Source organism: Phocoena phocoena, chromosome 14 (assembly GCF_963924675.1).
Source record: "Phocoena phocoena chromosome 14, mPhoPho1.1, whole genome shotgun sequence".
Classification (NCBI taxonomy): Eukaryota; Metazoa; Chordata; class Mammalia; order Artiodactyla; family Phocoenidae; genus Phocoena; species Phocoena phocoena.
Window position 1 is genome coordinate 7,936,674 of NC_089232.1, and position 16,268 is coordinate 7,952,941.

A 16,268-nucleotide genomic window follows, 5' to 3' on the forward strand; every position below is an offset into this window, starting at 1 on the left:
CTCTCTCGCCTCCACCGTCCCACCTCCCCTCTCCTCGCTCCTCCCCTGTCCTCTCCCTCCCTTACCTTCCCTCTTCTTCCACTCGAGTGTTTTATTTGTGTAAATAAGATATACAGTTTCACCTCTACCCTCCTGTTAGCGATAATGCTAATGGAGTGAACCTCTTGAGAAAATTAGGCATTTTAACACCCAGGAAATAATTGGAGGTCTTTCAAAGTGGAAATGTCTTATACCTGTCCTTTTCAGTATGTTCTGGGCCCAAAACTTATACAAGTCATTGAAAATGGAAAGGGTTTATAAAAGCACGACAAGGTAGCCATGGCTGTCCTGAAGCACTGAGCTAATGAATGCACGAGAGTCCTGCCAGGGCTGTAGGTCCCACACGCCATGATCACACGAGAGCAGGTTATAATCGAAAATATGGGCCATGGGGCACTTAGAGCTGAAACATAGGTGTCTCCCAACTGTGCTGAGTTGGATTTGTCTGGTTTTTTTTTTTTTGTACGTGGGCCTCTCACCGCTGTGAGAGCACAGGCTCCGGACGCGCAGGCTCAGCGGCCATGGCTCACGGGCGCAGCCGCTCCGCGGCATGTGGGATCTTCCCGGACAGGGGCGCGAACCCGCGTCCCCTGCATTGGCAGGTGGACTCTCAACCACTGCGCCACCGGGGAAGCCCGATTTGTCTGTTTTGATGTTGTGTCCTTGCTTGTAGTCCACTTGCTGGCTCACATTTTCAAATTGATTTCATGCAACAAAATGTGCTTTTCCTTATCTGCAAATTCTTCATTATATTATCCAATTAAAGGTATTTTGTGTATTTGAACCAAACCTCTAGAGTTTGTGCATTTTAACATTAAAAGTCAAATGTATATTGACCTATTTTGACCTTAACTCTTCCCTTGGAAGTGCTTATTTTTAATTTCCGCATCGTGTCCGCTTATTTTTAATTTCCTCATCGTGTCTGTTTATCAAGTAGGTAGCGAATCTATTAATGCCTCAAAGAGGACCCTAAAGAAACACGACTTGGAATTATGAGATGAAGCTGGATTTTCTTTTCAATATTTACCCTTCTGAAGGGCTTCTCATCTTTCAGAGGAGGACAAGATTTCACTTTATAATGTAACACTAACATTCCCTTTTAATACTTAGAAACATTGTGATCGACAGAAAGCAAATCTGCGGATTCGCTTCAGACCTTCCCTTTTCCAACATGTTGGTCTGCATTCTTCACTATCAGGAAAAATTCAGAAACTCACGGTTGGTGATTTAATTTTATTTTTCTCATGCACAGACAATTTGTTATCTACTGTATAATCCTTGTTCTTCTGAAGTATAAATGAGCCGTATGTTGTTAATATGTCTTTCCTCCTAGGATAAAGATTACATGAAACCATTGCTTCTTAAGATCCATGTAAACCCCCCTGCAGAGGTATCTACTTCTCTGAAGGTCTACCAAGGACATACACTGGAGAAAACTTATATGGGGGAGGATTTCTTCTGGGCTATAACTCCAGTAGCTGGAGACTACATCCTGTTTAAATTTGACAAGCCAGTCAATGTGGAAAGGTAGGTCATTATTGAAATATAATTTGGTCTTACAATTCAGACCTCTTATTCATAATGTGATTTATGACGGAATTTTTGGTGTATATAACACATGTGAGCAGTCAACGAGTCCTAAATGTTGGATTATAAAATACATTTTGTATAACTCAGTAACAGTATGGGTATGTTGCCTACAGATATAATACCAGCATTTAGTATGTTTGATAAATTCTATTGGTATTTCTGAATGTATATTTAGTATAGATTTTTAATACTTTTATGTAGAACTCTCCCTCAGAATCCCAAATTAGTTTTCACGTCCTTATCCTAGAATATCCCTTCAGGTTTGGCTGCGAGCTAGTGGATGGCCCAGCAATTTGGTTGAAATGATAAATTTGACAGACTAAGACTATTGCTACTCAGTGCTTTTAGTACACCATGGAAGAATTTAAAGCCCTTTTATGTGTTTCAGCATTTCTCTTCACTTTGCAAAAGTTGGGACTTTTTCTCCCCATTTTTACTTAACAGTCACAATTCCTTCAATCTTTCCTCAGTTTTGGGTATATTCCCCAGACTGTCTGTGGCATACTTCCATGTAATCCCCAGAATGTGATGTTATGTCTTCTCCTTTGAAGGCCATTTGGTTTTTAGAATCTGCCAAAAATAATTTGGAATAATTCTGTTTAAGGTGGTCAAAAACAATGCATAGCTACATGTAATGCTATTTTCTTTTGTTACTCTAAACTGATTCTAAAGAGGAGTTTAAGTGTAAAAATGTTATAAGCAATGGGAAGATCACTGGCAAGACATATTAGAATACTTTTGAGTAACATTTTGCACTTATATGAGTATATAATATTGGTTTTGTTGTTATTTAATGTTCATTTTTATACTGTGTAGTGGAACTCTGTGAGGTATTGTTCACCACACTTGAGCCCTCATAGAATTAGAAATAGCACTCTTCTTTCACCTCAAGAAGAACAGCCTCAAACCACATTTATGGGTTTATTTTTAGGAAATAATTCCATCAAAGAATCTGCTAAAGAGCTCATATATTTGAGATCAAACTTAGTAACAGCAAATATATTTACAATAAACCTCTGTAAAATGATATTTATAATGCCCCTACTGAGGGCACTTTTCTAGCGAAACACAATTCTTCTAAAATGACAGTATATGAGAATTTTCTTGGAGTCCATGCACAGACCCACCCTTCCTAGGACAGAGAAAAGGGATCATTTGATTTTCACCATAACTTATTTGCTGAGAGGGGAAAAAGCAGAAGTTGTATTTATTAATACAGAAGTGAAGTGTTAGGAAAAAAATTCTCTGTGTAACATACGTATGTGTTCATTATACAAAAATTTTAAGGTGTGAAGAATGAGGGAAAAAATCATAACCCCAAGGATACCATTATGACCATATTGACACTTTTATTTTCTTGGTAACTGTGTGCACTTTCTACTTTGAGATCGTGGTCTACCTGTAATTTTATATCATATATTATCCAATATACTCTGTCACAAGTGATTCACAAGCATTTTAATGGCTGCATCAACAGCAACAAAACACCGTCATCTTTTTTTTTTTTTTTTGTCAAGTACATTATTGTTACGCAGCAAACATGCCCCTCTGATAGAGGAGCTATTGCATCCCCCTTAGGTTTTAATTTCCCTGCAACTATTCAGGACATATGATGTGCAGCCACTACAGACTTTAGCGTCGTCAACCTTATTCTGAGGTGAGGCCCCCTTCTGAACCTTCGTGGAGGGTAGTCTGACTGTATTTTTCTTTTTATGTTTGTCTTTTCAGTTATTTGTTCCATAGTGGCAACCAGGAACATCCAGGGGATATTCTGATCAACACAACTGTAGAAGTTTTGCCTTTGAAGGTATGACTATTTTTTCTCCTAAATTTTCCTTGAGAACTAATATTAATAGACCTGATTTGAGGCTCTTCCTGTTTAAGAAATTCTCATGATGGCAGGACCTTAGTGGTGAGTAATACCAACTTCTTTTGGCAATATGGAACACCTGGTATATTGTCCCGTTTGCCTTCATAGAAAGAGCCTTTATTCTGTTTCCTGTTGGAAAGTAACTTGGACATTTGTACTGGGAAAATAAATGAATCATTATTTTACTTTAATGTTTACTTGCTGTTTGTATTTTGAGTCCCAAAATATCATGCAGTTTTAATGCCTGTTGAATAATGTAGAAAGTTAATTTATTGGTCTCTAAGGAATGCTTAATTTCTTTCAAGGTAACACACAGTTCTTTACTTCTGTATATTTTTAATAGAAAACAGCATTCTATTAAATTGATTTAAACTGGAAATTAATTAAAATTAAAAATGTCTAGCCAACAGTATATTATATACAGATTCAGATGGAGCACTTATACTGATTGATAAACCTTTTAAGGTTCAAGACTGACATGGCATTTTCTCTTTTCAGAGATAGCTGTGCCACAGATGCCACTTTTATATTTATTAAGATATATTAATCTAGATTTGTTTTAAATAGAAGTAATTATTTATGTTTTTGTTCTATTTTAGAGTGAAGGTTTGGAAATCAGCAAAGAAACCAAAGACAAACGATTAGGAGATGGCTATTTCAGAATAGGTAATACCCACTTGAAACTAGTAAAATGTCCTTTACTTTTTTGGACTTAGTCCTGAAGTAATTTTAAGTTCTTTTCAGATATTCAGCAGCTTCAGGATTATAAATACCAGTGTTCTCTTTTATTTGTTCTCTGTGTTCTAGTACATACTTTTATTACTATCTTGACCCAACTAGGGTTTCAGATCAAAGGTTCATTTCCTGGTTCCTCTTTCTCTCTGCATCTGCTGCCTCACTGTTGTCACTGGTAGATAATCCGCCTTCAAGCTGCCTCCTGCAGTCTCGTACTGGATGATCTTAGCTGACTGCTCTCATGATCCCAGCAATATCCGTATGCCAGAGTCTGAGCCTTTAGCCCTGCCTCCCTCCTGAGCTTTAGATCTGTACTGAGATGCCAGCTGACAAACTACGTGGAGGCCACGTAGCCATCTACCCGGAGCGTCTGTAAATATGGACATTTCGTCATTGGTCACCATGGTTTGTGCTGTCACGATTCATCTAGCTGCCTGAGTCTAACCTTGGGAGACACTCTGAAACCCCACACCCACCTTCACTGTCCATTAGCATAAAATGTCTATTTGTGTCTGAATGTGCATTCACCCTACTGCAGCGATACTCTGCCTCTGTTTCCGAGCCAGTCCACCGAGCCACTGTAGCTCCCTTGCCAAAACCTAAATGCTGTATTAACCTGGCTGAAAACCTTAATGACCTTCCGTGATCAGATTCCTTAGCTCCCACCCACTTTCGTATCTTGTTACTTTCCTCTTATGCTTCATCTCTCCAGTCCTAAGATGTGTTCCTCTAATGCCCTGTGCTCCCAGCCGTGTTTCTGTCCACTTTCCCCGCCTAAAACGATGGATTGGTATTTCTCCTCCTGATGAATGCTTTCTCATCCTTTATTAACAAGTTTAGCTGCCTTCTCCTTGGCTCTTCTTACCACAGTGCATGCACCTCTTCTGTGTAATCACGTTTCGTAGCTCAGTTCTGTGCGCTCACTGTGGAAGGGGGAGGGGGCTTTGTTGCTCAAGCATCTCCTGTGATTATAATCAGTGGATGATTATATATTTTCTTTTTACTTAAATTAATGCTTTTCCTAGTGGTAGGCAGAAGAGATTATTGGGCAATTAATATTGTAGGTATACAGGACAGAGGCATTCTTATAACTCTCTCAAGCAGTTTTACGTTTCGTGAATGTCATTCAGTGTTTGCTACAAGGCTTGTACAGTCACCCTGACTGATTTCTATATAGCTTAGTGGATAGATGAGTTTAATTATTTTCATATTTGGGTTATATTTTAGCCCACTCTAGAAATGTTCATAAGATTAGCTGCGTATATGAGACATTTATTAACCCTATTACCTATGAGTTATTAAATTTCTGAGAATGTTGTGTTCTAGGTTATGAAAGTAGCATAGGAAATAGAGACATTTATATGATTGCAGTAATTTGAAGATAATGACCATCTAAAACATCAACTCATACATATTTAGAACTGGAAGAGAACTGATGGGTGATCAGACCTAGGACCTTGCGTAACAAAAGTGTGATCAGAAACAAAAGCAGCTGATTTTTTTTCAAGCTCATATAAAAAATTCTGCTCCCTTAAGAAGCATGCTTTAGCTGAATGGCGTGTGAGGGGCTCTGCAGACCTTTTTCTAGTGAGACAACCATAACTGGTGAAAGGTAGTTTTTTAGAAAAGTACAGCAAATAGAGAAACATTAACTCGTAAAGTCTGAATCTCAGTAACAGCATTAAGAGTCTGTGGCATTGGAGCCCTGACTCGCTCATTACCCACGCTGGCCAAGCTCAGTGACTCAGAAGCTCTACTCTGCATGTCCAGCCAAAAATACAGACTCCCTCTCCCATCAGCCCCCACTCCAGGGCTGTGGTATCTCACCGGAAAGGGCAGGCCACCAGCATCTGTCACCTCCCCAGCTCCCTGTTGCAGAAGCTCTGTTCCAGACATGAGCAGCTTAGAAATCTGAGGCTCCTTTCCTCCACCTAACTTCCATTCATCGGGCGAACCTTTGCTGCAGGCACGGCAGGGTGAGAGTCCTTGGCCCTGATCACGTCCCCCAGCCCACTGGTCCCCGCACACTGGGAGAGGTCAGCCAGGACACGAAGGGCTACTGCTACAACCCAGTGCTCTGCTTGTAAAGCAGGGGTGTCACTTTAGCTGGGAGGTGGGCTGCTGTCCTTGCCAGGGGTCCTGAGCAGTGGTGCAGAGATTTTCTCCAGGGGAGAGGCAGGCCATCAGAGAGCTCTGTAGCGTACCCTAAGGGTACGCTTGAAACAGAACTTGGGGAAGTTCAAGCCCAAGGGCGCTGTGGAACATGATGGAGATCTTGGTGGTAAACAGTTAGGAGGAGACTGGTAGCTACATTCAAGCTAAACTGCAGCCCATCCAGAAGTTTGACAGAGAGAACCAGAGAAAGAGGTAGCTAAATAAGAGCCCTCTTGGGTGGGACAAGCCACAAAGGCTGGCGCTACAAAGGGGCCTGGGTTCAATAGGATCAGATTATGCAGCAACTTACGCCCAAAGGCAATTGTCGGAAACAGTAGACACCCAGCTGGCCGTTAGCAGAGACCTGATGCGTGAAGGTGGGGCTGGCGGGATGGTAACTAAGGACAGTCCTGTGAAAGAAATACCAGATTTATTAGTAGGTTAAAATTATGAGACAGCAGAAGAAGAGCCTTTCACAGAGGAACACTGGAAGAAGGAATGGACCACCGTCTGGGTAGCAGAAGGGCGTCCACGGAGGGCATGACCTTGCAAGTCCCTCCTAATGCCAGGGTTTGGGGATTCCAGTCACTCTTTAGTCATTTCCTCCTTCATTTTCCCCTTCTTTTTTATCTTTTAATGCTTACCTACCGGACCATTGGGTTAAGGACAAAAGTTAAATTTGTTGTTTGGAAAGTTAATACATGTACATGGTACCAAATACAAATTTAAGAGGGTAAACGTGTCTCCTTCCCTCTTCTTTCCCCTCCTACCCGGTGCTTCCCAGAGGCAATTGCTATAATGATTTGTATTCTTCTAGAAGTATCTATTCATAAATAAAAATATTTTAGTATATTCTTCGAAAACACACAATCACACATAAATGGTAACATACTCTACAACCTTGTTCTACATCGTGTTTTTTTCACTGAACAGAATACATATGTGCATATGGAAGATGAACATTTTTTAAAAATTGTAAATATTTCAGATGCACAAGAAGATACAACTAATAATGTAGTGAATATCAGTGTATGGCAGGTTAAGATTGGCCAGTTCAGTTGCTCTTCCCTAATGATCTTCTTTCCCCACCCACCCAAGGGTAACTACTATCCTAAATTTTGTGGTTACCATTTCGACATATGCTTTTACTACATATGTGTGATATATCCCTGAATAATGCAGTCTTACTTTGCTTGTTTTGAAATTTGATATGAATGATGACATTCTGTAGTCTACAGTTTGCTTTTTTCTCTCACCACTGTGATGTTCAACCATGTGGATGTGTGTATCTATGGCTTATTCATTTTCATTGCTGTACTGATCTCCATGGGTGAATATATCGCTGTCTGTCCTGTTTGGTCATAAAGTGTGTTTCCATTTTTTTGCTGGCCTGAACACGTAGGCACATGTATGGGAGTTTCTCTACAATGTATTCTTAGGAATGGAAGTAAGTCACAACTGCATTATCTACAACTTTTACTTCTTTCTATTCTTTCTTCAGTCTTTTAATGGGCTGCCTAATATTCCCTTGTATTAGCATATTGTAATTAAATTAGCCAGTCTGCTAATCATGGGCACTTAGATTGTTCACAGTTTTTGCTGCAGTCTACATACGCTTTTTGCACATGTGAGAGTATATCTGCAGCATAAAATTGCTGGGTGAGAGTCTTTTAATGAGGCCAGCTATATAATTTGCTAATTATTTTTCTAATTAAATGAGCTCATCAGGTGATAGATTCAGATACATTATAAGTTAAAATGTTTCAAGTTCCACAGCATTTTTCAACCCTGAATTCCCTTCCTAACTCAGTATTAAATAATACATTTTTTGTAGCATACATTCCCTACCCCCGTCTAGCACCAAATAAGGACATACTTTTATGAAATAAGTATTAATTTTTTTTAATAAAAACATTACTTTGGCAGTTCATAAGTTGAATATTTCCCGTACAAATGAAAATGAACTTTCTCCAGTATGGTTTTTCAATTTGAATGTATCTTATCTTCCTATGAGCCTAGTCAATATATTTTAAGACTCTAGAGTTGACACATAATTTAACGGTTAGCTAACGACAGCCCATGGGCCAAATGTGGCCCACTGCTTGTTTTCTAATAGCCTGTGAGTGAAGAATGTAGAAATTCTTTTCATTGTTTATTTTCATTTTTAAATGGTTGAAAAAATAAAAAGAATAGTAATATACTGTGACATGTAAAAATTAGAAAGTATTCAAATTTCAGTGTCCATGAGTAGAGTTTCTTTGAACACAGCTATGCTCATTTGTTTACGTGTCGTCTGTGTGCTTTTATGCTACAACAGCAGAGAGAAGTGAGCAGTTGCAAAAGAGATGGCGGTGGTGCTCTCAGTGCTGGGAATTGCTGCTCAGTGCACTACAAAGAGCTTTGATGCATTATAATTTGACAGTGTTTAAAGTGCCACACACATAACTCTACTGTGACATTTAAAAAAAAATTACCAGTGATTACCCTTCATGTCAAAACAGGAAGAGAAAAGTGGACTTTGAATGTTGTGCTTTTTAACGCAGTGGAATATGGGTGGTTTTACAAAATTAGATGGCAGGTTACGTGGTTGTTACGCAGTGACACAAGAGCTGTGCTAAAGCGTGCGTTACCACTGCTAAGCACTCACAACAACATCCCCAACCCACAGGAGAGCAATGGTCAGAAAAACGAGAAGATTTAAAATATGATATCTCATCCCTGAGAATTTCAAAGGACACTGTAACCAAAGCGGGTTTCAAACCGGCTCATGTGTTCGCCAAGCAAGAAAACCATTTACCGATGATGAGTTAATTAAATCATGTTTAACTACAGCAGATATGTGTGCCCAGAAAATAAACTCATTTCGGACCATCAGGCTTTCGGCAATAACTATTGCTTGAGGAGTTGGGGACTTTGGGAACAATATCAGTAGTCAAAAAGCAATGCAAATTATTTGAGCAATTTTCCTTGGCTCTTGGTGAGTGGACAGATATTACTGATACTGCCTAGTTGTTATTTGGAGTCAATGCCAGGTTTGAAGTGACTGAAGAATTGGTCTCTGTGAATAGTCTGTAGAGAACAAGTACAGGCAAGAATGTTTTCAAACCAGTTGAGAAAACACAAAGTTCATACAAACTGAAGTGGAATCTGCTAGGATGTTTTACAATGAGTGGTGGTGAAAATATGTGTGGAGGAGAAGAAGGCTTAGATGGACAGATTTACAAAGCTTGCAACAATGTAAGGTGTTTAAAGCCTATGGTTATGTTATTATTCATCAGCAGGTGCTTTACAGAGAGTATTTGAGTGTCGTGTATCATTAATTTATTGAACCAGTAGTGTTGCCAGTGAACTTTACTTACTCTCAATGACTTCATCAACAACAGTTCTGTGAATTTTTGTCAGAAATAAGAACTGAATATCCTGACTTGCCCTGCCACACAGCAGTTCTGGGGCTTAGCAGTGATAAAATTTTATTGTGGTTTTTTTTTTTTTTTGGTTTTGTTTTGTTTTAGCTCTGAAATAAGATTGAAAATTTTCCAAGTGAGAACTGCCCTCAACCACTATTATCTCTTTGAGAATTAGTTTTTGCTTCAGACTTGATGTTTCTTAATTCAGCCTAAAAGCACAAGACAAAGCAGTGCTTATGTGCAAAACTTATATTGCATTCAGGTCACTTGGATGACTATTAACGTTATTTGAACTGCAAGTAATAATATCAAGCTAATTGAGGAGCTTCCCCCAACCTCTGATTGAAGGTGATTCGTCTGCAATGTAGTGATGAGGCAGATTATCAAAGAGAAGAATCTAATAGAATTTTACACAGATACCTTCCAAGTCATGGACGTGCTCCATTAAAATCATGTGCTTGTGGGTTCATAACAATACTTGCAGTATCTAGGCTGTGTGAAAGGAAGCATTCAAGATAAAATATATCAAATCTCATTATGGATCCACATTAACAGATGAACATTTGCAATCGATTTCGATGATAAGGAACACTAACTTTGAATACCAGTTAATTTAAGTATTATCCCCCCATAAGGAATTACATACTCCTTAGTATTAGCAGAAAAAAAAAACAAACTTAGTTGTTATTACATTTTGAATTTCATCAATAAAAATTTTGTGAAAATTAGTTTTCTCTTTTTCTATACAAGTACCTGGATGATATTCTCAGATGCCCTCTTGACCCACAAATCCCCAAATATTTACTATCTGCCCTTTTTAGGAAGTTTGCCTATCCCTGGCTTAGAGCAGTATGGCTCAGAACAAACCATTTTCCTGTCACTTTTTCAGTAGCATTTTTGTTTTGTTTTCTTGCTGTTTCCTCACAGCAAGAAAACTTGAGTACTGAGCATGTTATCTTCTATAGAACTTCTTGGTCCTTATCCTTACAGGAGAGCTTCTTGAGCTTATCATTTATAATGGAGTTTTATGTTGGAACTGCCTTGAGGAGGTATCACCTTTTAATTCCATCTAGATGTGACCTTGGAAACTGCTCAAGGCCAACAGTTGTGAGTCTAATTAAAGCACTGAAATTTGTTACTATTGACTTAATCCTCAAAGTGATCAGACTGAAAGATGGTACAGAGTATATTTTGTAAGGTTTGTAAGTCACAGTTTGCTAAAAACTTGTGTTAGTTGATGTAAGAACAAATATATTTGTTTTTTTTTTTAATTTGCAATAAGAAAATATATAGCTCTGCCTCTTTCAATAGGTTGCTTCTAATGTTTTTAAGCATATACTACTTGGTGAAACGTTTAAAAGTTGAATAAAGGTAGAAAGAAGGAAAAATTTCACCCATGCTCTTTGTGTAAAAACATCCACTAGAAATATTTTGGTGTTTTCCTTCCCTGCTTTAAGTCAGTGATAATTTATGTGTGCTTGTTTCAGTCTACCCAATGAGTGTTGATTTTTACTTTGAAGGGAAATTTGAGAATGGTGTTGCAGAAGGAATGGTGGATCCCAGCCTAAACCCCATCTCAGCATTCCGACTTTCAGTTATTCAGAATTCTGCTGTTTGGGCCATTCTTAATGAGGTAAGACAATATATTAAATCAGTGAAACTGCTTAGATTCTACATTTTTTACAGCATTTGGATTTCATAATTAAGACCTTTTTGGAATTGAAAATTGCCATTTCATGCTGTTCACTATCTTGTATTTCAGATTCATATTAAAAAAGTCACAAACTGACTATCTCCTAAGAAACCAACACATTTTTTCCCTGTGAATTTGTTGATTAAAGGTGGCTGCGCATGTACCGTTTTTTGGTAACTTGAATTCTACCTCTTGTGAAATCTACTGTAGATAAGATGATTGTCATTTCCACTTGGAAAATGAATCTTCCATGGATAATTGTATTCATTCGAACCTAAGCTGTCCTCCAGTTTTAACTTGACTCAGACATTTTACAGTTATGACAGCCTGTTAATATGACTTGTACTATTTTGGTATTATACTAATACATACGAGTTGTACATATTGTTACATTCCTTAAAATTTGAGAAAAATTAATGTTAAATACATTTTATGAAGGGGGTACTTTTGAAGTCCATTTATTTTAATATTATAGACCCTCTTTTATAGATTATCAGGGATTATATATATATATATATATACACACACACACACACACACACACACACACACATACATAAAATGCTACGGAGTTAATTTATTAGAAACACTTAAGAAGTACATATTTTTGTGCAGTAAATTTTTGAATCAATACTTTTTTTGAAAACCAGTTACCTTGCTTTTTTAAGTTCTTTCTATATTTTTCTTTGGAAATGCAGACATTACAAGTTAATGCCATTTTTCAAATGCACTGCCATTTAAGAATGATTCTAGATTGATTTCCTAACTGAAGTACTTTTATAATCACAGTGATTCTGAACAAAATATTTTCAAAGGCATTTGTCATTCCTTAAAGCCAAGATTTTAAAGACCAGTATCCTTTTTGAGGGTTATTTTACTATACTGTGTATGGTGTGTAGTCACAAAAAATCAGTCTGATAAATTTTAATGTGCAGGGGTGATGCATTCAACCCAACTTATCATAGACTGAAGTCATTACATTTCCTTTGATATGTAAAATGACAGACTCTTCTCTTTTAATCTTTGTCTTTAATCCATGAATTAGAGGCATTTTCTCTTTCCTTGATGCTTTTATATCTGCACTCCGTGAGTTCTGACAAAACGTTTTCTAGGTTATGCTATTGTATGAGTCATAATTGGTTTAATTTTAAAGAAAAACAAAATTGTAATGTTGGTTTTTTGGTGAAAGGTATTGTAACAGTTGTATGTTTTTCCAAAATTATTCTATTGCATTATGAACTTGTAAGTAAATTCGCATCTGAAGAGTATTTATTGCTCTTAAACATGCAATTCCACATGATATCACTACTATAAACAAAAATATTATCAGCCTTAGCAATCGGTGATCTTTACAAAAGTCTTTTACAAAATTATGAATTATCAACATCAGTTCCCAACCAGCCTGGTGTCCTCAGGTGGGTTGCAGGCGGTTACAGGTGTGCAGAGCTTGAATCTCTTGAGCTTTCAGAGTAGCCAGTGGCTGAGGCCTCTGGCAGCTGGAGGTCCTAGCTGGTTGCCTTTAGCCTGGAGGAGCGTCACCTGGTTACCCAGCAGGCTGAACAAACAGCTTCCAGACAGCCTTGTTTTCTGTGCAGGGTTATGCAGTGAAAAAGGTTGGGAAACACTGATAGGGTACAGTTATTTCCATTACTCTGTATTTGAATAATTCTTAGTTACATCTCTTGATTAAAAAGTTACATGTTGCCAACAATGATTTCTTTATGTCCGAGTCCAGTTAAAAATTTTTATTGAGGTTTTTACATTTTACTTTTTATTTTCTTTAACTTACGTTTTATTTCCTTCCCAAATCTCCTTGGCCCAGCGCCTAACGGAAATGTCACTGCAAAAGCATAAGCCTTTCATTACAAAATTGTGGCACCAGCTTCACATACTAAATTACTGCTGTAACAAATAAGTATCAGGAGGTAAAAATCTGGAGGAATCCCCTTGTTTCCCTGCTTCCCAAGTAGCTAACTCTGATTTGAGGAAGAAAGGCCACGCTCTGAGAGTCTAGGGAGGTGACAGTAATTGCAGCTCCTGGCCATTGGGTGTCTCAGTCTTGAGACTGAGCCTTACTTACCCAGCCAGCTTTGTCCTGTTTTTGTGCTCAGTCTCCCCTCCCAGGCTTAGCTCCTCCCTCCTGTTCCTGAGAAGACTTTCAGCCAAATCTTATCCATCTTCCAAGGACTCTCCTGTGCACTCCTTCCTCCCCATGGATTTGTTACCAGGGCCTCGTTGAGCCCAGAACAGTGCCTGACACGTGGCAGGTGCCCAGGCAGCGTCTGGGGAAGGGGACCAACTGTTCCAGCCCACACTCCTCTTTCTTTTTTTTAACTCTCTTTACCTACTGTCCTTGCCACACACTCACACACACACTCAGCTGTCTACTTTGTGGCGAGTGTGTGTGCACATACACGTATCACTCTGGCCACATGTCAGGCTCCTGCAGGCAAGCCTGTAAGTCATGCTTCCTAGCTTCCTCTGCAGCACAGATGCTCACGGACCCTTGTGTTAGCTGTGCTCTCCTTTCCCCCAGTTGCCACTAGACAATTAGAAGCACCCAGGCTTGCCTCAAGCAAGCGATTATAGTGGTTGCCCTTAAGAGTCATGTTAGGGACTAAAGTATTGGGACAGAAGATGAGGGGACCTGGAACGAGAGAAGGTACATACTTGACCTTGAGTGGACACTGAACCACTTTTACCCAGAGTGAGTGGGGAAAAGTACAAACGGCGGGACTAATTTTATTTTTACGTATGTATATGGCATGATGTCTCTGGAGCTGCACTGCCCTCCACAGTAGCTACTGGACACAGGGCGGCTATTTGAGTTTAAATTAATAAAACATTCAGCTCCTCGGTCACGCTAGCTCCCTATGGCTAGTGGCCACTGGGTTAAACAGCACAGATACAGATCATCTCCATCATCACAGAAAATTCTGCAGCACAGCAGTGTGTCAAGAGTGCTAACATGAACATTTCAGAATCCAGAATACTGAATTCCCATCACGAGGCTAAAGGCAGACGTGCAGAATATATCGTAGTGCAAACGATGATGAGTATTTCGGGTGAGATGAGAAGGTTGAGGACCTGATTCCAGGATCCTAAGATCCAGTTTCTAAGTTCTTTAAGTCTCCTGCGTTCTTCACAGCATTCACTGTCCCTACTATGTAGTCCCAAAAGAGCGACAACTTGAGGATGAGGTTCCAAAACTTGCGTGATTGACAAGCTTTGGGAAATGTGAATGCACGTGGATTTAGCCCACAGCCTCTAGACACGTACGTGAAGGTTAATTCGGCTGCTGGAGATGTCTTTGAACAAGCTTTTAAAGTCAATTGCATTAGTAAATAATTAGAAGGTGTTATTTTAAAAACTTCAGCAACGCTATGGAGGCTTCTTTTTAAATGTGTCATAATAATGAAAAAAGTTGTCTTCCAACAGTGCTGTCCTCAAAGACAAGTGTGGTTATATGGAAACAGCATGTTTGGAGAGATTGCTCTAATTAATAGCAGTGAATGTTTGTAGCAGCCAGAATTCCATGGATGACCCCCCTGCCCAATGACTTTGTATATCCTAACCCTTTGAGTGTGTGTGGAAGCTGTGAGTATGATCCATAATTACGTTGTACAGCAAAAAGGAGATTATCTGGGGACAGCTAATCTAATCAGGTGAGCGCTTTAAAAGCAGAGTTTTCTCAGGCTGTCAGCAGAAGTCAGATTCAAAGCAGGACTTGCGGCACCATGGCTGGTTTAAGATGGAGGCGGCCGCATGAGAAGGAATGCAGATGGTCTTAAGCTGAGAGGCCCCAGCTGACAGCCAAGAGAATGGAAACTGCAGTCCTGCAGCCACAGGAACTGAACTCAGCCACAAACCGGAAGGAGTGTGCAGGTGGACTCTCCTCCAGCAGCTAAGAGCTCAGCCCCACCAACACCGGATTTCAGCCATGTGAATCTCTAAGCGGAGAGCTCAGTCCTGCCTGCCTGGACTTCTGGCCTACAGAGCTGTGAGATAATAAATGGGTGTTGTTTTACGCTTTTAAATTTGCCGTGATTTTATGCAGCAATAGAAAATGAACACGATATTTAAAAGAGGTGAAGCGGAGAAGGCTTCCTACTTGATTCCCTCTGGTATGTTGGGTATTTCTTGATAAACTTATTGAATAAAGTCTTGCACTAGCAGATCATATACACAGGCCTCATCTGGGATTCTCTCCCAGAGACCTCAGTTAATCCTCTTTGGCAGGTTGTTGGCAAAAACTTGCAGCACCTTTGTAGCGTTTCATGAAGGAACCGCTAGCATGAGATTGCAGGAGCAGGATCCAGTGAGTAAGGAATCTTCTTCCTGGAATAGGTGTCACTTTATGTTGATTTAGGCTGCTCTGAGCCTGTCAGTTATTTAAGAATGAGGAACAGTGATATTTTAAGACATTAAGAGAAAAAAAATATTTATGCTTTTATGTAGAGACCAAATAATCTACTCTGTATTGAAGGACTTTTTTTTTTTTTTTTTAACCAAAATTTATAGTCTAAGCACAGATCAAATCCTATACGTGCTGACCAAATTTTTGTACTTAGGGAATACTTTTCAAAATGCTTCTCTGCTTCCAAGCCATTAATTGCTAATGAAGTTTAATTTTGGTTTGTCCATTACTTTTTGTGCTTCTTTTACTATATTGCTATAGCCCTGATGTAAGAAAAGTTGAGCTAAAAGAAAGAAAATGAGAGGCTAACATTATTGAAAGGTCAGAAATTTGAGTCATAATCATATCTGAGGTCCAAAGAGA

The 16,268-nt window shown here is 39.1% G+C and overlaps 1 protein-coding gene across 1 annotated transcript in view; it reads left to right on the top strand.

Moving 5' to 3' along the window:
* The window catches only part of MGAT4A (alpha-1,3-mannosyl-glycoprotein 4-beta-N-acetylglucosaminyltransferase A), a 98,631-nt gene extending 86,702 nt beyond the window's left edge, over positions 1-11,929 (top strand). Inside the window, exons 10-15 of the mRNA XM_065890786.1 lie at positions 1,150-1,257; positions 1,373-1,566; positions 3,358-3,436; positions 4,099-4,165; positions 11,316-11,428; positions 11,558-11,929. Coding sequence (XP_065746858.1) covers positions 1,150-1,257; positions 1,373-1,566; positions 3,358-3,436; positions 4,099-4,165; positions 11,316-11,428; positions 11,558-11,584 — 588 coding nt within the window. The 3' untranslated portion in view covers positions 11,585-11,929. The remainder of the gene's footprint in view (positions 1-1,149; positions 1,258-1,372; positions 1,567-3,357; positions 3,437-4,098; positions 4,166-11,315; positions 11,429-11,557) is intronic.
* The last annotated feature ends 4,339 nt before the right edge of the window (positions 11,930-16,268 follow it).